This window comes from Leopardus geoffroyi, chromosome C1 (genome assembly GCF_018350155.1).
Source record: "Leopardus geoffroyi isolate Oge1 chromosome C1, O.geoffroyi_Oge1_pat1.0, whole genome shotgun sequence".
Taxonomy (NCBI): domain Eukaryota; kingdom Metazoa; phylum Chordata; class Mammalia; order Carnivora; family Felidae; genus Leopardus; species Leopardus geoffroyi.
In genome coordinates this window covers 159,808,664-159,834,109 of record NC_059328.1, presented here as the reverse complement: position 1 = coordinate 159,834,109, position 25,446 = coordinate 159,808,664, and the positions used below count along the sequence as shown (strand labels likewise).

General features: G+C 45.5%; 1 protein-coding gene across 4 annotated transcripts in view; it reads right to left on the bottom strand.

The window, feature by feature from the left end:
* Nucleotides 1–25,446, bottom strand: part of GAD1 (glutamate decarboxylase 1) — a 42,549-nt gene that overhangs the window by 13,164 nt on the left and 3,939 nt on the right. For 3 of the 4 annotated variants that reach the window (XM_045480161.1, XM_045480163.1, XM_045480162.1), the window contains exons 3-11: nucleotides 23,959–24,021; nucleotides 17,790–17,948; nucleotides 16,182–16,424; nucleotides 10,209–10,299; nucleotides 3,434–3,546; nucleotides 2,165–2,280; nucleotides 2,006–2,085; nucleotides 1,728–1,782; nucleotides 69–185 (exon numbers count right to left, since the gene is read on the bottom strand). In XM_045480161.1, the coding sequence (XP_045336117.1) occupies nucleotides 69–185; nucleotides 1,728–1,782; nucleotides 2,006–2,085; nucleotides 2,165–2,280; nucleotides 3,434–3,546; nucleotides 10,209–10,299; nucleotides 16,182–16,424; nucleotides 17,790–17,948; nucleotides 23,959–24,021 (1,037 nt within the window). Of the gene's footprint in view, nucleotides 1–68; nucleotides 186–1,727; nucleotides 1,783–2,005; nucleotides 2,086–2,164; nucleotides 2,281–3,433; nucleotides 3,547–10,208; nucleotides 10,300–16,181; nucleotides 16,425–17,789; nucleotides 17,949–23,958; nucleotides 24,022–24,380; nucleotides 24,508–25,446 lie in introns of those variants that run through there. The other variant, XM_045480160.1, reaches the window with a different exon arrangement.

Sequence of the window (25,446 nt, the reverse complement as noted above, 5' to 3'; positions counted from 1 at the left end):
GCAAATCATAAAGTGGAGCTGTTTCCACCCCCAGACGGAGTGGCCGCTCTGTGAGTTATGGCACTTACGTCGACATGTAGCCACAGGTTGTATTTCTCACATATATCTGCAATCTCCTGTATCGGATCGAAAGCTCCATAAACAGTTGTACCAGCAGTTGCATTGACATAAAGGGGAACATATCCCTAGAAGGGAAGAGAGACAGGCTGATTAGTCTTTTCAACCTTCTCCTTTCCACACGAAGTAGAACTGCAGTAGCATTTCCTTCCAGCAGAGATCAGCCAAGCGTATGTGGTGTCAGATCCTATGTCTGGGAGAATTCTTCGTTGGCCCATTTACTCATTCATTCAACAAATAGTTTTGGTGTGACATTTACGTGCCAGGCCTGCTGCAGAGCTGTAGGGGAATACAGCAGTGAACGCAACAGATGGAGATTTCTGTCTTCATGGGTTAACATTCTAGTGGGGAGTGACAGACAACAGACAAAATTAAACAGGCAAAATATACAGTATGGTAAGTAGAACTTACCACATAGTGGTAAGTTCTATGGCAAATAGTAAAGCAGGAAAGAGTAATAATAAGTGTTTAGAGTGATGGGCATGTAGCTCCGAACATCATCTGGGTATTATATATTTTAGAAGCAATGATGTCCTTTTTTTTTTTTTTTTTAACGATTGTTTTTGAGAGAGACAGAGCATGAGTGGGGGAGGGGTAGAGAGAGAGGGAGACACAGAATCTGAAGCAGGCTCCAGGCTCTGAGCTGTCAGCACAGAGCTCGACGCGGGGCTCGAACCCACGAACTGTGGGGTCATGACCTGAGCCAAGGTCAGACATTAACCGACTGAGCCACCCAGGCGCCCCGAAGCTATGTTGTTCTAAGTGTATTGATGTAATCATTATCCTGAAGCATCGTTTGTTTATTTAAAACACGGCGGAAGCTGAAATATTCATGAATAGTGGGCACAGTAAAATTTTGATGTGAACAAGAAATAAACGAGTAAGGAGAGTAATAGAGCTAAGACAGACTTGGGGCAATCTGGGAATCCTACGTCTTTTTCAAGTCCAGCTCCACCTATGACCCTTGCTCAGTCTGAGTGACATTTCTATCCATCTCCTCTACTGACCAGCAAACAAACAGCTATAGCTGGAGAACGCGGTACAAGGATGTAACCAAAACAACAAGTTGGTAAATGCCTGACAGCTACCTGGCAGTCCCTTGGGAGTACATCTGTTCTCTGAGACTTTTTGTTTGTTTGTTTGATAGAATTTCTTAAGGCTGATTCACCAAGTACCATGAACCATCTTCCAGGGCATGGAAGCACTTTGCTAAACAGAAGCCTAAAGCTAAAATGGTATTTGTATTTGTTAAATTGAAATTATACCTAACAAGTAGCAAGTAAAAGGCTCAATTAGGCTGTATCTTCCCGATGCTTGGGTAGTGGATTTATTGAAGTACATCAAACTAATCACTTGGCATCATAAAGGTAGGACAAGTGGCTTAGTGACTGAATTTCTCATTTAAAAAAAAAAAATGACATTGTATAGACACAGCTTTAAAGTGAAATCATTTCAGAAGTTGGAAATAAGCAAATACCTGAGAATATAATTTTAGAAAAACAACAAAATTATCTCTTATATTATCAGAGACCTTTATTGTCTAGGGCAGAAAGAAAGTATTTTTAAAATTTTGTGTTTGCTAGAGTTCAGGTGCGCCACAGGGTACATACCTTTTGCTTGGCTTCAAGAATTTTTGCCTCTAAATCAGCTGGAATTATCTTCCCCCTGTAATTATTAGAAAGGGAGAGAAATTAAAATGAAGAATCAATGAGATTGCACATGAGGAAAACTGCAGCAGCAGCAAAAAGTAATTTAATCGGATATTTTCAACAGGCCATTAGCAGCTTGGCACACTGTACTGAGTCAGTGCTTAAGCACAATAAAACAAATTTAACAGATGAACACATTTAATACATCAAGAACCTAACGTTCACTCTCCCCTGCCTACCTTTCATTGCACTTTATCAAAATCACATTGTCGGTTCCAAAGCCAAGTGCAGCTCCAGCCTTCTTTATGGAATAGTGACTCTGCAACAGAGGTTTGAGGTCAGAAGTTAGACAGTTCCTTGTAAAACACCATAAACCATGAGAAGAGCACCCAACTCACATGTTCTGAGGTGAAGAGGACCAGTTTGGGAACAGCTGCCATGCCCTTTGTCTTAACTTCCGGGAAGAACTTGTAGCGAGCGGCCATGATGCTGTACATGTTGGAGATGGCTCCCCCTAAGAGCAAGAGGATACACGGGGAGGTGTGGAGCTCCATCATTATTGTTTCTAATAATTAAGGTTGAGCTGGTGTCTTAAGAGACAAGGGAGGAGGTCAGAAAGGGGAGGGACGATATCCGGATAGCTTTTGCTTCCCTATTGCCAGGGCTTCCCTCTGACCCCTTTGCCTTGGGAACACAAGTAGTCACACTCATTACCAAAGCCATCTAGGCAATTTGGCTGGAGGTGATTCATGTACTCCAATGCCTGTTCCACCTGAAGCCTAAACAGAAATACAAGAGGTGGCAAAGGCAGTGGCTGCAAAGAGACAGGTGAGTTACAACCTTCCTGCTTTCACTTTCTGCTCAATCTATTTACTGAACAAAGATGAATCTATTCTCTGAACGAGAAAGACAGAGAAAGAGAGACTAATGAAGCCTACAGAAGGAAACAGTGACATTGCCTGGATACTCTTCTCAAAGAACAGCTCAACTGAGTTACTGAGTCATTTAGGAGAACTCTAAGTTTATTAAAACCAAACTCGTGTTTACTTAAATAAAGACATAAGGAGAACTGAGGTAACTATCTAGGTATGGCTGGCTAACACAAACTAATCACTTTTGCATCAATTACTTGACAATTAAACAGGCAAATTCATGGCTGACTTGAATAGCCTGGACAATTGTAATTCTTATTTCTTCTCCTCCCCTTGTACACAACAATCATGCCATCTCTGATACCATCCCACAGTCCTACTTACCTCTAAGAATATCTGCCCTTGTTTTAAAGATTCTTACTGTACCTACATCAAACTAGAGATTCAAAGTAGACACACTATTTTGGCTGCAATTGATTAGTCAATTGATAATCTTGATTCACTGATCCTCAGACCAATCAAATTGTTGTTGACAGACTGGTGTGGTGTGGCATGATTTGAACACAACCTTGGTCAGTTTGTATAGGTGAGGCATAGGCTCTGTTAGATAGTATGTATATAATGCAGCATTCTTGCTAGCCTTCACTCTGACGAAGATAGGGTAGGAGTATTGTAAAAAAATTCTTTTTAAGGTCATGATTCTTCCACAAACTCACTTTGGGTTTAGGGTTCTCAGGGATCCCAAGGATCCATGCCACAAATCTCAAGGAGAGTCAGGAAAAAAGAGAAACATACCAGGAGAAAATATCCCATCACCGTCTTTACTTGACCATCCAACTATCTCCCTCATCTTCTTAAGTGTTATTTGCTCCATGAGGACAAATACTGGTGCAATTTCATATGTAAACCTGAAAAGGTGGTGAGGGAAAAAATGATCATAAAGAAGTCAAACCACTTATTTGGGGAACACAGATAATTGGTTTAATATTTGTACTTGGGATCTAAAAACAGGTACTCAAAACCACTAAAGCAATTTATTTCCTGGAAATGTATTAAGTCACCAATCATAAAATAGAAACCAGCCTGGGTTACCTAGAGAGGTGGTGGAAATACCTGCCCTGTGACTTTTCACCAACAAAATAGATTTTATCTGAATGGAATGTCTTAGATGTGGTCCACCCAGAGAAATAGAAGGAAGGAAAATGACTTTCTTGGATCTCCTTCACCTTTAAGATGTAAGACGATGCAAATGTTAATTGAAAAATGTATTCTAAGTTCTACATAAAATTGGTTTGCAACTGACCGAAACCGACTGCCAGTTTCATACTTATACAATCTATAAAACTCAGAGCCAAAATCTATCTTTTAAAAACAATGTAAACATCTGAAACCTAACTGTGAATCTAATTGGAAATATTGACCCAGGTTTTAAAGATCTCAATATAATTATCTACATGGTTTTTCTACTAATAATCCCCAAGGACAGCTATGGTTCTATAATTCTCTGAAGTCAATATCTGTCAAGAATAATTACAAGTGATGATTTTCTAATTACCAATTATAAATAATAAGAAGATAGTCAACTGGCATACACAGCTGACTGTGGGTACCAGATACCTGAGCAGGCTAGCTTTGTCTTCTAACAAACTGATTTAGAAGTAGCAAGCCATACTCTTCTCAAAGCAACTGAGAACAGAAGCACAGTCAAGTAGACCAGTCACTGAAACAAGATTGTGGTGCCAAGGATAGGGTTTAAGAGAAATCAGAGAAGGTCCATCCACCGCAAATTAAGCCAGAAAACAAAAAGATATTTACTGACTCTGAGGCTCTTTGTCTTTCTTCTTTTTGCTTGGTATTCTTAAGCATTAGAGCCTATTGTGGGCTCAGCTCAGACCATGCTTGCTCAAGAGAGATTCCTAGATTGACTCAGCCAAGTGATATGGGGAGACTTTATCATTGATTAGGGTGTTTGGGCTGAATGCCAATACCGAGGACTAATGGGAATTCTTGTTGGCTTAATGATTTAGAAAAGCTGTTTGCAAGGATGAAATAACAATTGTATAAGACACAGGTGAAGCTACTAAGTTTTGATCATTGTGTGGGGGGGGGAAGCAATCAAATCAATCACTTGGTGGTAAAAGAGGACAAAGGGTAAAAGACAACAAAGAGATCCTGGAGGACCCTCAGGATATATCTGTTGGTAGAAGAATTCTGTTTCCAAAAAGAATATGTCCATTTTCCTTGGGAGGACCCTTGAAATTTAGGAGGAGGACCCTTGGAAATCGTGTTCAGTTACCATCACCTCTGGAGGTCACAATCATGCTTTGGTTCTGCTCTGAGCCCCATCACCGTAGCAACCAACACTCCCTCATGTCTGATGGCCTGATAAAGGAAGAAGAAGAGAAGGATTCCTGGTTTAGCCTGTGCTGCTGAGTGTACCAAGAGGCAAACTCATGATGTGCTTCTAACCATTCTTGAACAAATGTGGTATCAATAGTGCCACACTGAGTTTTGCAAATGTTGGAATGGCAAAAATGTGTGTGTGGTGGAGAGGTACTGGTGTCAGTGTGCGTGCTGGAATCTCACAATACCGAGTGAGAAGGCTCTCTGGGAAAAGGCAAGGAACAAATGGAATCATACACCACAATATCAGAACCTTATCGAGGATTAGATGAAAGCTGAGTTGGAGTCAAGTCAGTGTTAGATGGCCGGGCAGGAACCGCATGGGGGAAGGGAGGATGGATGGCACTGAAGGCCAGGGGGTTGGTCCGCTTCATGATATAAATCAATTTAGGTCCCAGGTTTGCATGAATTAGTGATTCTACCCAAGGACCAGGAATAGGCCATTACGCTCAGGATTAGGAGGAAGAGTCTAGAGAGTTTGATCATGAGACTATTTGATCTCATCTATTTCAGTCTCCTTATCTATACCAGGTTCCTAGTTGCTAAAATTTTCTTTCAGTGTTGTTCAATAAATACTTATCGAGTGACTATTCTCTGCCAGGTAGCATCTTATATACTGAGGAAACAAAGATGTTAGATACCATTTCCAACTTTGGTGAGGAAGCTTACGAGGCTGAATCCAGCATTTGTTTCTTGGCCTTGTTGCATCCTGTTTGACAGTCCCTGTCTAGGTCTAAAGGACCAGTTATCCCACAGCTAACACCAAGCTTATCCTGATTCATGGCTTTAGTCCTGACATCCTCTCTTGGAAGCTGACAGATTGGCCCATGGCTGTTGATCCTCAGCTAAGCCTGACAGATGGGCTAACAGGATGTTCCCTACTTCTGACACTTCTCCGATCCTACCTTCCCATCCTGAACCGTGTTTACAACTGGGAGTCTGCCTGTGCCCAAAGCCTTATAGAAGGCCTTGAAATTCACCCTAGAGCAGTGGCTCTTAACTTAGCTGGTGTCATGGACGCCTTTGGGAATCCTATGGAAAGCTATGGAAGAAAATGAGGATATGCACATCATTTTTGTATGCAATTATAGGAGATTCTCCTCTTGCAACCTGGACTCCAAGTTAGGTACCCCTTCTCTAAATGACAGACGAAAGTGAATAAAGCCCAGAGAGCCAAGGTCAAATATGGATTCAAAAGAAGCTGGTTAGATGCTAAAGTCAGCATATAAGATGACATTTCAGAATCAGAGAACAAGAAACTAAACCTCCAAAAAGCTCTGGTGTGAAGTAAGAACACGGGACTGGAAATTAGGGACCAAAACAGGATGGTGACATTCATGAGTGACATTAAAGGAGAGTTCGGAGTCTTTCTATGTTCTGAGTAGGGTGGTGAGTCGGCCCTTTTTTAGTGGTTCAACTCAACTTCCTAGTGGGATTCATTCCAAACTAAGGCAAATTGATTAAGGCTTCTATTTCTCTTGTGACAGAGTCTGTTGGTTGCTAACCAGTATCAATTTTCCTTTGCTTCATTCAGTTTTATTCAGGGTTGTAATTCACCTAGATCAAAGACTACATTTCCTAGTCTCCCTAGGTGTGGCCATGGGACTAAGTTCTGGCTGAAGAGATGCTATGGGAACTGTTGTGTGGAGCTTCTGGAAAGCTTGCTTAGAAAGAAAGAGCGTGTTCCCCTTTTGACCACACCCCTCCTCCCCTCCTTTCTTTCCTCCATCTTCCTCCCTCCCTCCCTTCCTTCTTCCCTCCCTCTCTCCCTCCCTTTCATCCTTCCTTTCTTCCTCCCTCATTTCTAATTCTGGGACACATAAGTGATAGCTAGAGCTCCAGCAGCCAGCCTGCACCATGAGGTGACTCTCAGTATGAAAGCCATGTGCTACAATATGGATTAGAAAAGCACAAGGAACCTGGAGCTCTGGTGACTGTCAAACTGGGAACTTCTTTAATGAGAGAAATAATTTTCTATGTAGACTCTCTAACTTTACACTCCTCTTAGATTTCTCCTCCTTACAGATGTGGCAGCTGGCCCACCTTCACCTTAAAAGATAACACATCTGAGAGGAAGCTTAGAGAGCCCCTCTGGTGTCCAGAGATGATGAGAGACAGAAACAAAAGAGCTGGGAGGCATCTCAAATGGCAACGGTGGCCTGTGTAGTGGCTGCCTCTCCTAGGCGTGTTCACTGCACCTTGCATACAACAGGCACTTAAGACTGGTGCCTTTCCAGTCTTCAGAACCACTCTGTAGGATGGATATTATTATCTCCCATTTTCTGAAGAAGGAACTGAGTCTCAGAGAAATTCAGTGATTTGCTTTAAGATCTCAGTATATTTCGGAGTCAGAATTCCGTCTTTTACTTCCCAGCTGCTTTTCTGTGATGAATGAGAACTGCTTACTGCAGGTTCCTCTCTAACAACTTGCCTAGCAGTATAAAATGACTGATAACTGCCACAGAAAATTTCTCCTGCGTAATTTCTATGAAAATAAAGCACTAGATACTTGAAACCATAACCTCGTAACAAGGGGCTGTGATAGATCTTGCCATTAAGATTACGGATTGTCGTCAGGTGCATGAGGGAAGGCTGCTGTTTGCACTTGGGCACTGCTCAGCGTGCAGAGTTGTGCTCGGTGGCCCTGTTTTGGAAGAAAAGAGCTGGACGTGCCATGGACAACTACACATTTGTGAAGTTTTCCTTGGATCTTCATTGGGTCCTTGCTCGGAGAACAGATCTCAAAGCTACATGCACAGGCAGGTAGGTGTAAACGCATGAACGTAAATGTTCTATTTTCTGTGAACAGTCAGATACCTTACGCTTTGCCACTCAAATTAGGAGACCACATAGTTCTTTCTGAAAGACTATATTGAGGAATATAATCATTACTTTCTATTACCAGTGCCACCCAAATGCAATGATAGAGCAGGCCAACAAAATGAGTGTGTCACTAATTTTGCCTACTCTGCCAAAGAAAAATCCCTTTGCCATTCTTTCCCAGGTTTATTTTGAACACTGTCCCCAGCTGGAGAAGGAACTGTCTCAAGGGAGCAAATTTCTGCATAAGCTCCTGACAGCGCTACCACATTTCATGATCTTCCGGGGGAACTGACTTAGAACAATTTCTAGATAATAGTTATTACTTCTTCAGACAATGCCTTGTCTCTAGAACTGACAGAAACTATTTCACTATGTTAAATAACCTTCTCTATCGATCTGTTGGAATCGGATCATATTTTATAAATATCCATTGTGTTCAGTACAGCTGCAATTACTATGTGCCATTTAGTTGGACTGGCCTTGACCTCAGATGGCTGGGACATATTTTAGTGTTTCATGGCTGAGCTGAGGTAAGGAAAGAGTAAGAGACTTGATTTTATGGACACACAAAAAGGAGAATTTGTGAGATCTCTTTGGTTGAAGAAAAGCCTTTTAGGAGACTATCTGGTCATGAACTCACAAAAGAGCGAGTTCCTTTAATTTACCTTGAGATGGGCCATATATGTTAGGAAATTGCAGCTGAGAAGCCTACAGGATACACACTTAAAGATGCTGGGTGAATTCAGTGCCTGTGTTAATATGAGTATTTGGGCCTTAAAGGATATATACCTTTCTACCTATTCTATTTTTCTACCTATTCTATTTTTCTCATTTATTTTCCAAATAGTTAAGTTTTTTTTTTTAAAGTTATACTTCCTAATTTAAAATTGTTCCTTAGTATGAGATGTTCCAATTAAGCATTAGTGTCTTTTTTCAAGTTATAATTAGTACATCATGATGTCTGGGCTTGCTGATATATTTGTATCTCACAAATCATACCACAGTAAAGGTTGCAAAGGCGAGTGTTTTTTTGTTAGAGGAGGCCAAACAAGCAATTGTATCTTTGATCCCAATTCCTCTTGTCTCTTCATAACACACTCTGTGTGCTCCAACATACACACTCTGTGACGTTGACCATGACTTGCAAACAGGGAGCATGAAAATCATTTTTGTTTTCAATCAATTTAATCTCCTGTGCCTTTTAGCACTAAAAACCTCACTTGTCACGTTTGCTTTTAAAAATCGGTCACTGCTGTTTTAAATTAGCAAACAACGCAGGAATCCTTAATTAATAAAAACTTTTCTGAATGTAGTTAAATATTTTGAGTCACAGCATTAAATAGCTTTGGAACACACATGTATCAACAGATAATTTTAAAGTGCCTCCTCAGGTTTTGTGGCAAGTAGGAATTTGTTGAAGAAAAATAGAATATCTCGAACTTTAATAACTTACATTCTATCTTGATGTCAAATGGAATTTCTCATCTTAAACAATATCACCCTTTCACTTATATTCATTTTTCAAATCTACTTCACCATGAACTTAGAAAGTGGGTGGTTATTTTCTAAATATTTCCACGGTGACTAATGTAATTCTTCTATGGTTATTTTAAAAATTATTGTTAGAAACTTGTTTTATTATTTTCCTCTGGATATTTTAATAGAATGTGGTGCCATGGGCTGGGTGTATAGATAGTGGTAAAACATGATCATAGGGCTCAGAGAAAAGACAGTACTCAGTAGGCTATAACAACCCTCCATCAATTCGTAACCTGTCCTTGTCTCCAAAGAGGGAGTATATATATAAAGGAGTCTGTGGGGGGGATTGCAAGAAGACTACCCAGGAAATCCTTGCACCTCCAGGGCCTTAGAGTCAGTTTCATATAAATTTATAGGAAACTGGAAACAAATGAAGGTTTTGCCAACTCAAGTACAGAAAAAAATGTCAAATTCAGAAAAGCAATGAGTTATTCTGAAAGGAAGATATATCACTACCAGCTGAATTTTGTTCTAGAACTTTTAGGTAAGCAGTAGGTGGGTCAAACTAGTTTGTGGCTTTCTGGCAGCTTTAACTGTGAAGGAAATATGCCCTAAGTGATGAGGACCAATGTACTTAGGTGGGAAAACAGACCAAGATCATACTCCAAAATGTGACCTCTTTAGATGCATCTTTAAGAGACATGGATTCTCTTAGTCTAATATAAACTTAAAAGATTTTAAGAGAAAAGATGACTAAGGTAACTGTAATAACATTATTATAGAACCATTGGAAGTGGGCTTTTAAAGCAACAAGCCATAATCACACATCTTGGTTGCTTACATGAAAATAATATGCGGAACTTACATATTGGTATTGGCAGTTGATGTCAGCCATTCGCCAGCTAAACCAATGATATCCAGTCCAGTGGAGAGCTGGTTGAAAAATCGAGGGTGACCTGGAGAAATGAGTAACAGGCAAGCATCAAGGCAAACATAGATTTTTCAAGCTATCTTCCAAGCAAAGGCTGGCCACACTGATGGGCTCTTTATCCCAAGAGTCTAACAGGACTTCCCAAGGATATGGGGGAAGGGAGGGCAGATTGACCTACCCTATTCCAACCTTTAGCATCAAGGATGTTCCCAAAACTTATGTTTCTGAAGCTGAATCCTTAAAAAAAATTTTAATGTTAATTTATTTGAGAGAGAGAGAGAGAGAGAGAGGGGCAGACATAGAACCCGAAGGAGTCTCCAGGCTTTGAGCTGTCAGCATGGAGCCTGACGCGACTCAAACCCACCAACCGTGAAATCATGAACGGAGCTGAAGTCAGATGCTTAACCAACTGAGCCACCCAGATGCCCCTGAAGCAGAATGCTTTTGAAGTTAAAAAAAAAAAAAAAAATCCTATGTCATGAAACTAATAAGCTTTCCAGTATCTAATTTGTTGATTTTCAGACGAACTTCTCTGTCATAATGATTTTTTTAATTACAAATCTGGATAGATTGGTCCTGATTTTATCCATAAATGTTTCAATTGAACATCCCAAGGATTTAACTCCAAATCAACATTTACTGATGGAGGACAGCCTTCGGGACTCAGAGAGGATTTGTGACTCTGTGGCCCAAACCAAGCCCAGGGAAGGTGCGAGCTCTGGTGCCGATGTCTCTGGGTCTCTATGTCACTCAAATATGATGTCAAGCATTAGTGTGTTTTTGTCCATATGTAGTCAGGTGACCATTAAACCAAACTTATTGCTGAAACAACCTGGCATCTCCTCTGTGAAACAGAGGCAAATATAGCTTCGTTCACTCATCAAGTTGTTGGTAAAATAATTGTTATTACTATATAACCTTAAAACCGGTTATAACACGAAGTATGCTTTAACAGGCTTTGTTCTCAGCAAATTCAGGATTGTTGCCAAGTTTTGGCCAACTTGGCATTCACAGGAAAACTCAATCCCACATCAGCAGGCTTGGCTAGGCTGTCACGAAGGTGTCAATGCAATAGATTATCTAGGGGTGTGTGACAGAGAACTGGTATTAGAGAGAGATGCTGACTGCTGTGCTTCCAGTAGAAATTGCTTTTGCCTCTGAAATAACTGTCAGAGAGTTGGTGTTTGAATGTTCCTGGTCTGAGACCCCTCTCTGAAAATGTCTATTCTTCCTTACATGTGATGGCAACTCATTTAGAATATCCAGACCATGACTTCTTATATCAGAATACACCAATCTCTGAATCTCAACAGTCCTCAAAAAATAATACTGATCTTCAGGGGGAAAAAAATGAAAGAAGCATAAACAGTAAGCTTAGTGTAAGTATGGGGCCAGATTCCAGATATTTATGCAGATTACTCTAAAAAATGATTCCACTTTGCTCAGTGCCAGCAGAATCTATGAGATCTCCTGCAACATAACAAATTTTGTTGATATCCACTAAAAAACATGCAATATCCATTTGAAAACTTTCAACAATAAACATTTCAAGACTGAATATATATATATATGTATATATAATTTATCATAAATAAATGCAATCGCACTTTTTGACAATGTATCAAAACAAGCCATCTCTATGGCAGACACAAAAGATGGACAATGATAGATGGACTAACACAAATGTCCTCAAATAAAAGTGAAACCATATTGGGGTGCCTGGGTGGCTCAGTTAGTTAAGTGTCTAACTCTGCCTCAGGTCATGATCTCACAGCTCATGAGTTCAAGCCCCGAGTTGGGCTCTGTGCTGACAGCTCAGAACCAGGAGCCTGCTTTGGATTCTGTGTCTCCCTCTCTCTCTGCCCCTCCCCCACTTGCAGTCTATCTCAAAAATAAATAAACATTTAAAAAATTCTATAGAAAAAATGTGAACCAGTATCTCTTTGTCCGTTGAATATACAAAGGAAACAAAATTGTCTAAAATCTTACTTTTATGACTACAGCATTCTGCCTCCAAATTTCTATCAAGTAGTAAAATGACCTATTTTCAACTTCAATTTCAATTCTCCATATTCAATGAAGTAACAGATGATAAATGTGGTACTAAGCAGCACATGGCCTAAAGTCAGGTAGGGGGAGAAAGTTATTTTTCAAAGTGTTTCAATGAATAAAAAATGGAGGGGGAAATTTATTAAGAGACACATCGAGCAATTGCAATGTGGGGGATGAATTATAAAATTATAATTTATGAATTACAAAATTCATGAGACCATTGAAAATTTAAACATTGACTGAATATTTGATATTAAGGAACTGTAAATTTTGGACTTTTGATCTAACAATGATATTATGGTTATTTTTTGTAACGTTTATTTGAGAGAGAGAGAATGCATGAGCTGGGGAGGGGCAGAGAGACAGGGGGAGAGAGAGAGACAGAGAGAGAGAGAGAGAGAGAGAGAGAGAGAATCCCGTGCAGGCTCCGTGCTGTCAGCACGGAGCCCCACATAGGGTTTGATCCCATGAACCATGAAATCACGAACTGAGCCAAAATCAAAAGCCAGATACTTAACTGACTGAGCCACCCAGGCGCCTCTTGTGGTTATTTATTTTTTAAAGAGTTCTTGAGAATGAAGAATATTTATGGATGAAATAATATCTTTGAGATTTGCTTCCATATAATAGAGAAGGGAGGGTAATAGGTGAAACAAAGTTGTCAGGAGTTGATAAAAGTGTTGGGTATACAGGGTTGATTGTACTATTCTACTTTTGGAAAAGTTTAAACTTTTCCATAATAAAAAGTTAAAAAAGAAAAACCAAGGAAGTTGGTATATCTACCGTGACTGTGGGCTGACCAGTCTCTGTCTCAGGTCACAGAGAATCTATATATACTAGTTCCTTTTTCAGAGATTGTTAATTTGTGGGGGGTTTTGTTTGTTTTTAATTTTTCGTAATGTTTATTTATTCTTGAGAGAGAGAAAGTGGGGGAGGGGCAGAGAGAGAGGGAGACACAGAATCCGAAGCAGGCTCCAGGCTCTGAACTGTCAGCAAAGAGCTCAATGCGGGGCTCGAACCCATGAACTATGAGATAATGACCTGAGCTGAAGTCGGACGCTCAACCGACTGAGCCACCTGGGCATCCCCAGAGATTGTTAATTTGTAAAGAAATTTCCAATACCAATATCATCTCTTTACAAACTGCACCCAGATCAGTCTGTTTTCACTTTATTAAAACCCAATTTATTATTTTGGCTGACTATTAATATCCTTAAAAAAACACCTTCCACTGTGTGTAGCTACCTGTGGGGTTTACCCTATCACTCTGATCTATATCCAAATTACAGATCAGCCACCAGGAGCTGTATTTTCGTCTGGCAGCAATAGTATACTTTCCCAGGGTCAACACCTTGAGATACAGGTTTCACACTGCCTGAGAGATTACAAACTCTATAAACGCAAATATCTGCTCCCAGAAGCTGCTCGGAGGAACAGGGGTGAAGGGCTGCAGGCTAAATATCTAAGTAGAGTCATACACTGGTCTAATAAGAGTCCATGCTTCTATGACCATGTGATGTTTCAGTTTTGGAGGCAATATGAGCTGCGATTATGACAAATCAATTTTTCTTTGAGGGACAACACTACTCTGAGCTTTGGTGATAAAAGCACATGGTCTCACCTGTCTGAGAAAGTGTGTGGAGAGTGACTTGACAAAATAAAAAACACTGGACTAAAGCAAGTCCAGCTAAAACACACATGGAGAATCCTGACTCTTTTTTGTCTGGCTACATAACACTACTTGATCTCCATCAGGGATAGGTTAGCCATCAGACCAAGGTGAGCCGCAACTAAACTGATGAGCAGGTTTTTCTTTAAAAATCCAACAGGGGCTCCTGGGTGGCGCAGTCGGTTAAGCGTCCGACTTCAGCCAGGTCACGATCTCGCGGTCCGGGAGTTCGAGCCCCGCGTCGGGCTCTGGGCTGATGGCTCAGAGCCTGGAGCCTGTTTCCGATTCTGTGTCTCCCTCTCTCTCTGCCCCTCTCCCGTTCATGTTCTGTCTCTCTCTGTCCCAAAAATAAATAAACGTTGAAAAAAAAAATAAAAAATAAAAATCAAACAAAGACTTTATAACATAATTAAGTCTTGTCTGTCCTGCAGTTATTCAAGGCAGCCACACTCGTTTCAGTGGTCTTGGCACACCTCAAAAGCTGTTTGGGATTCCTTATTTAAAAATGCTTCTTTGGCCAGCCTATTTCATTCCAACACTTGGTTTTTGACACACGATAGTCGCACTCAGCTCTATCACCCCCAACCTCCCTAGTCTTGGCCTTAAATCTATCTTCAAGTGACTAGGAGGAGTGAGAGGGATAACAAAGGAGAGGAGAGGGAGAAAGAATAAAAAGAACAAGGGGCTACCAGGGGCTCCCCTGTGGTGGCAACTATGCCACGAACTGCCACTTCCTGTAGATCTGTCTGCCCAAGAACTCGGGAAAGCCAAGCTGCTGTGGGGGGGAAACAGCAGGAAGGAGAAACCATTGCTCCACTCGTAGACTTAGAAACAGCCAGTCAGAGATCCAAAAAGTCCTTCAACTTGAAGCACCTGGGAAGTAACCACTTTGGCCAGGACCATTGACTAGAGAGGGTTTCTATAACATGAAACAAGAGGCAAGAGGGCATCCTCAAAGGCCTCCTATTAGAAATAGGATTTAATGACTCAGATTGTCTAAACTCCAGAGGTTAGAGTAAGGTGCAAATGGTGTGTATGTGTGTGACATTTTTGCCTAGAGACCAGAAGGGGTTGTGGGTTGAACTGTGTCCCTCAAAAATATATGATCAAGTCTTAGTCCCTGGTTCCTGTGAATACGACCTTATTTGGAAAGACGGTCTTTGCAGATGTAATCAAATTAAGATGAGGCCATAATGGAGTGGAGTAGGCCTAATCCAAAGATTGGTGTCCTTATAAGAAGAGAAAACTTTGGGGACACTTGGGTGGCTCAGTCAGTTAAGCATCCGACTCTTGGTTTTGGCTTAGGTCTGATCTCATGGGCATGGGTTCAGGCCCTGTGTCGGGCTCTGCACCTACGCCATGGAGCCTGCTTGGGAGTCAGTCTCTCTCTCTCTCTCTCTCTCTCTCTCTCTCTCTCTCTCACTCTCTGTCCCTCTCCAACTCACACTTTCTCTCTAAATATAAATAAGTAAACTTAAAAAAAAAAAAAAGAGAAAACTGTGGACACATTCGCAGGGAGAATGCCATGTGAAGGTGGAGGCAGGGACCGGAGTGATGCATCTACAAGCCAAGGATGCCCTCATCCACCAGAAGCCGGAAGAGGTAAGGACAGAGCCTAAGAATCTTCTAAGAGGGCATGGCCCTGCACACCTAAATTTCAAACTTCTAAACCTCTAGAACTGTGAGAGAATAGATTCCTCTTGTTTTGAGTCACCTGGCTTGTGGTAATTTACTATGGCAGCCCTAGAAAACTAATACAGAAAGGGAGGGAAATGGGCCCAATTCTCCCCCGATTTAGGGGCAGGCAAGGGTAAGATTTATCAGAATGAAATAGGCATGAAATGGAGGAGAGAAAAGAAGCAGGGGACGGGTCATTCTCCTCTTTTTAGGTTAGGAAGAGCCTAAAACCCAGAATGAAAACTCTTTTTACAGAACTTGAAATAGCACCACGAGTTTGTACTTCTTAATTTATATTTACAACAAAAAATGATGATGAGCTTTTGCCAGACTTAGGCCTTCCACCCACTGCCACTGTCCAAGGTCGTTCTGTGGTCGCTGAACATGTTGCTGCTTTCCCTCATCAGAGTTTGTGCTTCACCTTGAACATGAGTTTGCTGTCCTCAACTGGCAAGGGTGCAATGGGGAGCGAATTTCCCGCTGCACATCCGCCTGGCTCTCACTCTTACCTGTACGAACCCCATACTTCAGGGTGTCTCTGCAGTCAACCAAGATCTGTTCCAGGGACTCAGGGTGGTCAGAGAGCTCCAAGTTGAAGCCCTCCATGCCTTCCAGCAGCTGGTGCGGGTGATGGAAGTCCAGCACCTTGGTGGAGCGATCAAATGTCTTGCGGACATAGTTGAGGAGTATGTCTACCACCTCCAGTAGGAACTGCACAGTTTGCTCTTCCCCATTCTTAGCCGGAAGCAGATCTGAGGGGGAAAACCAACAAGGGGTTATCGCCTGGCTCATGTCTGAATTGCCTTAGTCCAGACATCCCTAATATCAGCCACAACAGCTTTACAGACCTGGTATATTCCAGGTTATGTATACACATTGAGAATCTGATGTGCCGTCTCCCCAGAAAAATGCACATATGTCTATATACAGAAGTTGTGCATAGACTTTCTGAAGGTTTACAGACTGTCTGAGAGTTAGGCTGCTCGTAAGTGGAATGGAGTGCTTTGAGAAGCCATGAGCAGCCTACTCCTACTATGGTCCACTTGCAGGCTGACTGAGTGCCCGTCAGGTATGTGATGGAAGGAGCCTCTGTCTTGCTCCCCTGGGACCAGGTGTGTCCCTCTACATCTGTTTAAGACACTGGCTTTTTGGTTGGGCATTATGATATGCTTGATCATTGACGGCAGAGGGTGAGGGCTCTGTGGGCAGAGGCTGAGGTCCTCCCCTGAACAGAATGGTCCGCTGTAGTGTCCTTGGATAGAAAACTAGAGCTAGAAGATGGGCTCAGAAAAGTGGGAGAGGGAACTCCCATCTCTCTCCCTCTTGACCTCATCCTTTGAGCTTGGACTTTGGGATATCTGGGGGTGATTTTGGGTTCTAGCCTGTGGGAGGCAGAGTCAGGCTGGGTTAAGCAGGGAGGAAAACTGTAGGGGGCCCAGCTGCAGTTGTCAGCCATAGCGCAAGAGCTGATTGGCTGTACATGAGGCTCTGTATCAATGAGGCTCGATTATCTCTGAGGTTCAGTGAAGTCCTATTGACTGTTTGGGTCTGGCCTCTATGGCCTGTGGGGAGTTAATGGAAGGGGGCAGGTTTACCCTCAAGCTGTTTTAGGAGAGGCTGAGAAAACCCTCCTGAGACCAGAGTTGTGGGGACAGCAGTAATTAGTGAAAGATCTCCAAAAGGAAAAGGAGTTTCAGAACAGCACTTGGTCTTTAGGCCCAGCCACACAGCTTCCCACAGAGTGATTTTCTTGTTGCTGCCAACCCTGAAGGATAACTGCTACCATGGGAATCACTGGATTTTCTTATATGTACGATTTCTTCACATTCAGAGATTCTATGAAACCATATTTGCCCCTGCAAGTGTCTTCAGAGTTGACTGTTTTTATTGACTGCCCTCATCCAGGATCCACAACGATGAAGTCCTGGGCAGTAGGGAAGGAGGGAGTATATTCGTTCAAATATTGGAAAAGTAGTTTCCTGACAGTTCAGAAAAAGTAATGACATTTTTGATAACAGAAGTATAATTACAGGAAAAAGTCAAGAAACTCAAGGCACCCACTGGATAGGACTGGTGAGGGTTGGGGGGCATGGAGAGGGTAGGAGGGTGGGGACTACCTCGAGCAAACAGGTTGGAGAAGTCCGTCTCCGTGCGCCGGAAGCGTCCATCCCTGTCACTGTTTTCACAGGAAAGCAGGTTTTTGGAGGACTGCCTCTCCTTGAAGGCGCTCACAAGCCGGCTCTTCTCTTCCAGGCTGTTGGTCCTTTGCAGGAAGCCTGTAGCACAAGATGCCGGGTCAGAGGGAATGCACTAAATTCCCAGCCTTGGAGGGTCAGCTGCCAGGCCAGATCTGCTCTCCAAGCAGGGTTCTTGCTTCTCGTGAGAAGAAGCAGAGTATCTGCATTTTATATATAAGGGCTTTGGCACTGCTGGCCTCCAGGCGGGGAAGGGGCAATGCCAAGTGTCATCAGTGGCACAGACCCAGTCATGCAAGAGAGGAAAACAGTAAGCAAAGCCCATCCTCCTCTCTGAACATGACACTGAACTCAGAATTAAGTCGATTGGACAGCTTCCACTCCAGTAACTAGCCCCGGGATGGGGTTTTAAGGGGAAGGACACAATCGGAGAGGATGCTGCCGGCACTGGGTTTATGGGAGGTGCAACCAGAGGAAGGAGGAGGTGAGGACCAGCAGAGGGAGGAGTCAGGGAGGACCAGCACTAGGGGTTAGGGAACATGCTTTCCTCAGGCACCAGGTAATGCTCACAGGGTTGAATGTAAGTATAATTTTTCTGACCCAAACATGACATGCAGCTGTCTCCACCCCACCCCCTCTCCTTGAATAAAAGTACTGGGGAAAGAGACAAGGAAGCCTAAGACCTTATGTGTGCCAACATTTAATTCTATAAATACTTACTGAGCACGTATCTTTTCTTAATGTTTATTTTTGAGAGAGACAGAGAGAGACAGAGTGTGAGCAGGAGAGGGGCAGAAAGAGAGGGACACACAGAATCCGAAGCAGGCTCCAGGCTCTGAGCTGTCAGCACAGAGCCCAACACAGGGCTCGAACTCAGAAAGTGCGAGATCATGCCTGAGCTGCAGTCAGACACTTAACCAACTGAGCCACCCAGGCGCCCCCCTTACTGAGCATCTATTGTGGAAAAGCACTTTGCTAAGCATCTAAGATAGGGGATAGATAGAGATAAATGAGACAGATCTCCCACCCTCCACAAACTTACAGTTTGGCAGATGGTGACCAACATTGGAGTAAAGCTAGAAAGCCATCCTAGAACTGAACAGACTGAATTCCGAGCCCAGGGTGGGACTCAGAGCACCTCACCTCTGCTCCTCAGAAGGAGGAGAAATCTCTCCCATCTGAGGTGAGCAGCACAAGCACCAGTGGCCAACAGAGAAGCAGGTTGAGGCAAAAGAGCGGGACACTCTGCCAAGGAGGAGCACCCTCTTTCCCTCAGTATCTACACCCATTCCTTCTGGGGCTGGGGACCTGCAGACCCACTCCTTCCCTCAGCATCTCCTCCAACCTTGCCTCAATGTTAGCCCCAAATGCAACACACAGAAAAGAGGAAGAACGTTCTAAGCTTCTTGGTGACTCCAAAGCTGTCTTTGTAGGTACCAAGATCCTCGGGGAGTCATGCACATCATAAGGCAGGCTTGGCGGAAAGTCCCAGGAGGTTCAAGGAGAGACAAGTTAATCTGGGGGATGCGGCTTTACTTCCCCAGGACTGCAATTCAGTGGCGAGGGGTGGAATAAGGAGGGATGCAGGGGGAAGGCTGCAGTGATTGGAATCCTCCCACACACAGGAGAGGGGGGCTATTTTTGGAGGGAAGAATAGGCAGCAGGCCGTTCATTGTTCCCAGCACTCACCTTGTAAACTTATTGCTAGAGCCCCAAAGGACATCAGGAGAGGGCTAGGACACTATAATAAAGCTCCACAGTTGGATGTAAAGATGGGGGTTGTCTCCTTTCCCTCTCCTCTTCCCCTACTTTCTGAATTTCCCCTACAACCCCCAGAGTCCAAAACCTGGAGCCAGCACTCATTTGCCACAGGGATGCAGGAGCACTTGGCCCGTGAATTCCAAGACTGCTCACCTGCTCCTGGAACAGCGAGCTATGGAATTTGCCAGGCTAAAAAGACCAACCATGTGGCGTAGTGGAAATGAGGTCCTACTGGGTGAACTCTTACTCTTTAGGTCTCTGACCTCTGGTTGGCTCTGACTCACTCCTTGGGAAAGCCATAAGTCTCTACCTTGTGAAACCCCTTAGAAACGTCTTTCCTCTGGGCAGCTGCAGGACCTATGACCTTGATGTAGGCTTGGGATGTTATCTCCAAGGCAGGCATTCCCAGACATCTCCTGATAGTATTGAGAGATGACAATTATGACACAACTTTAAATCTGCATCTCATCCTTGGGCCACACTTCCTGGAGTGCACTAGGAATCAATGTTTCCTATCAATCCTGTACTTACGAATAGCACACTTACATTGCATTATAAATTGTGTTTAAAGCCATTAATTTGCTATATAAATTCTTACTGCATATTGCTATCAGAATAACAATTTCTTGGCAGGTATTTGTTTTCTAAGACATTGGGAGCCTCACAAAAGGTAAATGATCCAGACCTCTCATGGCTCTGAGAGGCTCTGGAAAGACATGTATGCTTCTCCAAGGATGACCAGGTGGAGGGTGACATTGAAGTCAGTGCTTTGGCAACTTCCCTGGCTAGCAAGGGGTCCTGGAAGCGGGGGTCCCTGACACTGAAGCAGACTGTATTCTCTCTTGCTCTGCATACCACCCGTGAGAACCTAGTTCAAGCCTGTGAGTGACTGGTAATCCAGCTCAACATTCCTGAGAGGCAAAGAGAAAACCAGAGGCAAGCTTGCAGCACTCTAGCTAGCTTCAAGGGGAGAACAGGAGCAGGAGGTGAACCCTGTCATGACTCCTCCTCTGGGCAGTGAGGAGATCCTGAGGCTGATTCCTTACCCCTACCCCTAAACTCAAAGGCCTTGGGGGCCCACTGAGTGGGGAAAGAGTGTAGGGAGCCAGAAAGCACTCGACTTGAGCCAGTTGTTTCCAAATGTGTCTGTGAGCTGTGCATGGCATAAGGGCACATGGCCAAGGGGTAAGTGGGGGTTGAAGCCCATCCCCCCCTGCTCTGCTGACCAAGCTGTAGCATGGAATTGCATCTACCTAGAGAAAGGAGCTCTTTTTCTAATTTTTATGGGCTGACCTTGCCAGGTCTCTCCCGTCCCACCTTTTTTTACTTCAAGAGAAGCCAGAAATACAGAATATTCGAAGTCTTTCATTGTTTAAAAGTTGCATGGGGGCATCTGGGTGGCTCAGTCTGTTAAAGTGACTGACTCTTGGTTTTAGCTCAGGTTGTGATCTCACGGTTCATGGGTTTGAGCCCCACATCAGGCTGCAGCTGGCAGCTCAGAGCCTGCTTCGGATTCTCTCTCTCTCACTCTCTCTCTCCCTTCCTCTCTGCCCCCTCCCCTGCTCATGCTCTCTCAAAATAAATAAACCTAAAAAAAAAAAAAGCTGACACAAAATTAAACACACCCACATCTCATGGGCTAAGTAAACCAGCTCGGAGGCTGTAACTGGTAGCCAGTTTTAGAACTCTGCGTACATAAGTGATGGAGGGCCAAGGACACAGTGAGAAGTTAGCAGAACCCAGAGCCCAAACTTTGGGCTTCCTGCATCGCGTTCTATTTAAGTCATACCACCATGCCTGTAGCTACCCCACTCTACATCTTGGCAGACCCTGGGTTTTCTCTACCTGATTATTTTCCCAGAGGATTCTGGCATCACCGGTGAGACCCAGGGCCTTCCTTGCAGCTTTAGTCCCTAGCTTCCAAGGAAGGGAGGTTGGAGAGGGGGTGGGAGTTGAATCTTGGCAAGGCACTGAAGATGTTAAGGGGAGTCACCCAGGGCAATGGGGATTTGGAGGTTGGAAGAGGACCATTAATTCTTACCCCGTCCTAATGTGAAAGGTCAAACCAACCTGGGTAGTGCCAAGAAGGCAGCATCCAGGCTGGTGAATGTCTGGGGGGAAGGGAGCTGGGGTGTCTGTGTGTGGGCGAGGTGGGAAGGCTGTAGATTTAGGTCAACACGGAAGACTTCACTTTGGACAGCCAGAGTTGGCCCAAAGTATGGAAACTAAATCTGCCTGGGGTTTTGTTTCCTTTCAGAATCAAACCTAACGTGAAGCCTCCTCACGCGCCGCCCCCAAAGCTTGCCTAGTAGCAGAAGGCAATTTCCCCTCAACAGACTACCAGGCCTCTCCTCCTGTCAAACAGGTTGCGACTTCTCTGAAATTAGTGTCGGGGTACGTGTGTGTTTAGAAACAAAGGAGAAACTCTCTGGGGATGGTCACCTCCAAATGTTCCAGAGTCCTTCCTCAGGCTAAACTGATGCAAACTCGGGGACTCCTATTTTCGGACCCAAGGAAGCTCAACTCTTTCTTGCCCAGTTACTCTTTAGAGACGTTTCAGGTGTGTCTCCCGAAGGGGGCAGTTAGACCTTTTCTTCCCCCGACTCGGAGAGGGGGGCGTAGAGGGCAAGGCCTGGGGCGCGAGGACGGACGCAGGGAATGCGGGTGGACGAAGGCTGCCCGCCAGGCAGGCGCAGGACCGAGGGAAGGCCACGCTCATCCCAAGTCTCCCCCGCCCTCCCCGCGACCGCGGCGGGCGCCCAGGGCTCGTTCAGTTCTGCTTGCCCGGCTGCATGACAATGACGGCTGCAGAAGCTGAGCGCCGCGGCCGCCGAAGGGACCCGGCGCGAAACGGGCCATTAAGCCGGGAATGGCAGCGGGGGGAGGGGGCTATTTATAGAACAAAGCTCGGCTGCGGCCAGCTGCCCCCGCGCGCGGACGCGGCCCGGGCCTAGCCCCGCGGGCCTCGCGTGCTGGGGAGAGGGTCAAACCCGGGGCCGCCCCGCGCGGCAGGGCTGGGCTTTCCCTGGAAGATGGCTGGGTCTAGTCGAGCAACGCTTGCTCACCGAGAATGCTGCTTGTTGGATCAAAGGGACAGAGCCCCGGAAACGCAGGGAGGGCGCCGCGCGGCAAAGCGGGGGAGGGAGGGTAATTCCCAGAAGCTGTTAAATGCCCCCGGTCTGCTCCGGCCCCAGCTGCCGCCTTCCTCGGGCCCCCGGACGCAGAGAAGCTGGAAGAGCAGGCCCGGGGAACACGCCGTGGCCGGCCCGCGCTCGCGGCTGGGGCGGGCGTGCCCCGTACTCGTTCCGCCGCTATCTCCCGCGCGCAGCCGCTGACGGATGGCTCTTTAATAAGCCCCTCGTTAATCTTCCCCCGCCCCTCCGCCCCCTGCCCGTCCGTATTTTCTGGCCCGATAAGGTTAGAGATTTTAGACGGTGAAATGTAGCAAGGAAAGCAAGTCCTCATTGTTCAGCCGGAGCCACTCAGCTGTGTCCCTTCGAACAAATCTCCTTTTTCCCTTACAAAAAAAAAAAAAAAAAAATTACAGCCCTTGGGCGTTTTCATTTCAGACCATCACGTCTCCGGAGAAAGGTTCTTTCTCCTTTCCAGCTCCCAGATCTATTTTTCTTCCTCTTTGGCAAATCGTGCCCGACACCCCCTTTCTCCTCTTGCGGCCCCACGCCCCCGCCTGCCCCGTTTTCCTACCCTCCTCTCCTTCAAGGGCAGGCTCCGCAAACCCTCTGGACTGCGCCCGCCCACACCACCCCCAGGCAGGCCACCGGGGGCTGCAGGCAAAGAATGAAAGAACGAAATCTGAATCCGTTATGACATATCGGAGCAAATTCTCAAACTGGGGAGGCCACTGTCAACGTACGTTTGGCGGGGGTAGGGGGCACGACCTGCCAGCCTCCGCCTCAGGCGGAAACCGTGCCTTAGGCCTGCTCTCCAAGAAAACCAGACTAGTTGACCTTTTCTACCAGACCCTCTGGCTGCAGCTTGAGCGCAAGCGTAGGAACGACCCGGACGCCGGGCAAGAAGAGCCCGGCTGCCGCGAGGGGGCGCTGTGCTCGCGCTTTCGCGCCATAGACCGGGGAAGTCCCGCCGTGTCTTGGTTAGTCCCGGACTCCAGCAAAAAAGGTCCCTCCCGGCCGGGTCAAGCAAAGGCGGAGGAGGGTTAAGACAGGTAGAGGAGCGTCTCGTTAGGCGTCGGGGCTTTAGAAAGCCAAACCCAAGAGATTGGATCTCCTTCTGCGTGCGCCCCACTCTCCCAAACCCTCAAAACCCGCGAGCTGCGCCGGCCCGCCAGGCCCCAGCGGGCCCTTTCACTCACCGCAGATCTTGAGCCCCAGTTTTCTGGTGCATCCATGGGCCACGCCGCACCAGGTGTCATATGCTAAAAAGCAAAAGAGGTGCGATCAGTGAGATTCGGAACGTGGGGGACCGGGTCGAGGGCAAATGTGTTCTGGGGAGGAGGAGGCAGGTCTTTCGCCAGTGCCCCTCAATAAAAACTCCTTCGTGAAAGGAGCAAGAAGCCAGATCCGTGGGCCGACGGGCAGACTCGTGCCCTTCGAGGGCCCATCACACTCCCTTCCTGTTCCCACTTTCAGTTATAGAACGGGGTCTCTGGAAGGCCGAGAACCATGGGACCCGCCCGTCTCTCCAAGCGACACTGGCAGGGGAGCTGGGGAGGCAGGATCGGAGTGGGACAGGGCCGAACCCACGTGCAAAAGACGGGGCCAGGCCGCTCCTTACCCAGGACCCACCCTCCAGGCCCTGTCCCTTGGCCTCCGCCTTGCGGACTCGAAGGGCGACCACAGCAGCCCGGAAAGGGAACACAGAGGCATCTGGGACCAAAACGTCTCATAATTTCTTGGCGGGTCTCCAGCCGAGTGGCAGCTTAAAATAAACTGGCATGAAATGGGGTCGCGGAAGGGTTCAGGAATTAATTGGGTGAAAAATAGTATTTGACTAGATGATCGGGCTCGCATGGCTGCTCTTCAGTCGGACCCAGAATCGGGAAACAATAGTGCGCCTCCGGTCCTCATCTCCGACCCCTTCTTCCCAACCTGCCCCTCATTAACCCTTCCCTCGGACGTCTCGGGTGTGGAGCGGGAGAACGCAAAGGGAATCGGGCGCCTTTCCTCCGGGTCCGAATGGCAGACCATTTCTGCTGCTGTGTTTTCCTTCATTACCAGGCTCAAACTCCTCAGGGTCTATGCTGCCCTCGAGGTTCGGCTTCCAGGAAGGTGCAAGGGGGTGCCTGTGGCGCCCGCACTCTAACTGGTGTGGTGGGCCCAGCGTGAAATACCCTTCGTATCTCTCAAAGCAAGGCGCCTCCAATCATTCCCATCCCCCACCCCACCCTGGCCCAGCCTTTCAGCCCCGCGCGAATGTTGGTGGCGATAAGGAGAGTGACATCCATTAAACCCGAGGCACAACAGAGCACCAGCGGGGAGAAGAAATAGACCGACGTCAGTGAGACAGCAGGTCACAGATGGAGTTCCTGCCTCAGACAGCAAATCGGTGCGAAAGCAAAACCCTTATAATAATACCTGGCGGGTAAAGAGCTATTTCCACTCAATAAAGTGCTTTTGCTTTAAACAACATCTCCACTAATACTCAGAACAACCCTGTGAAACAAGAAGAGTGTTAATCTCAATACTCATTTTACAAATAAAAACATTGAGGTTCAGAGAGGTTAAGCGAATTTTCCAAGGTTACTCAGCTGGGACATTGGCGTTCAGACCCACTGCACTGCCTTTCAGAGTTGGGGGGTTATAGTGAAATAAAGGGACAGAAAGATGGGGAAAGGAAGTGA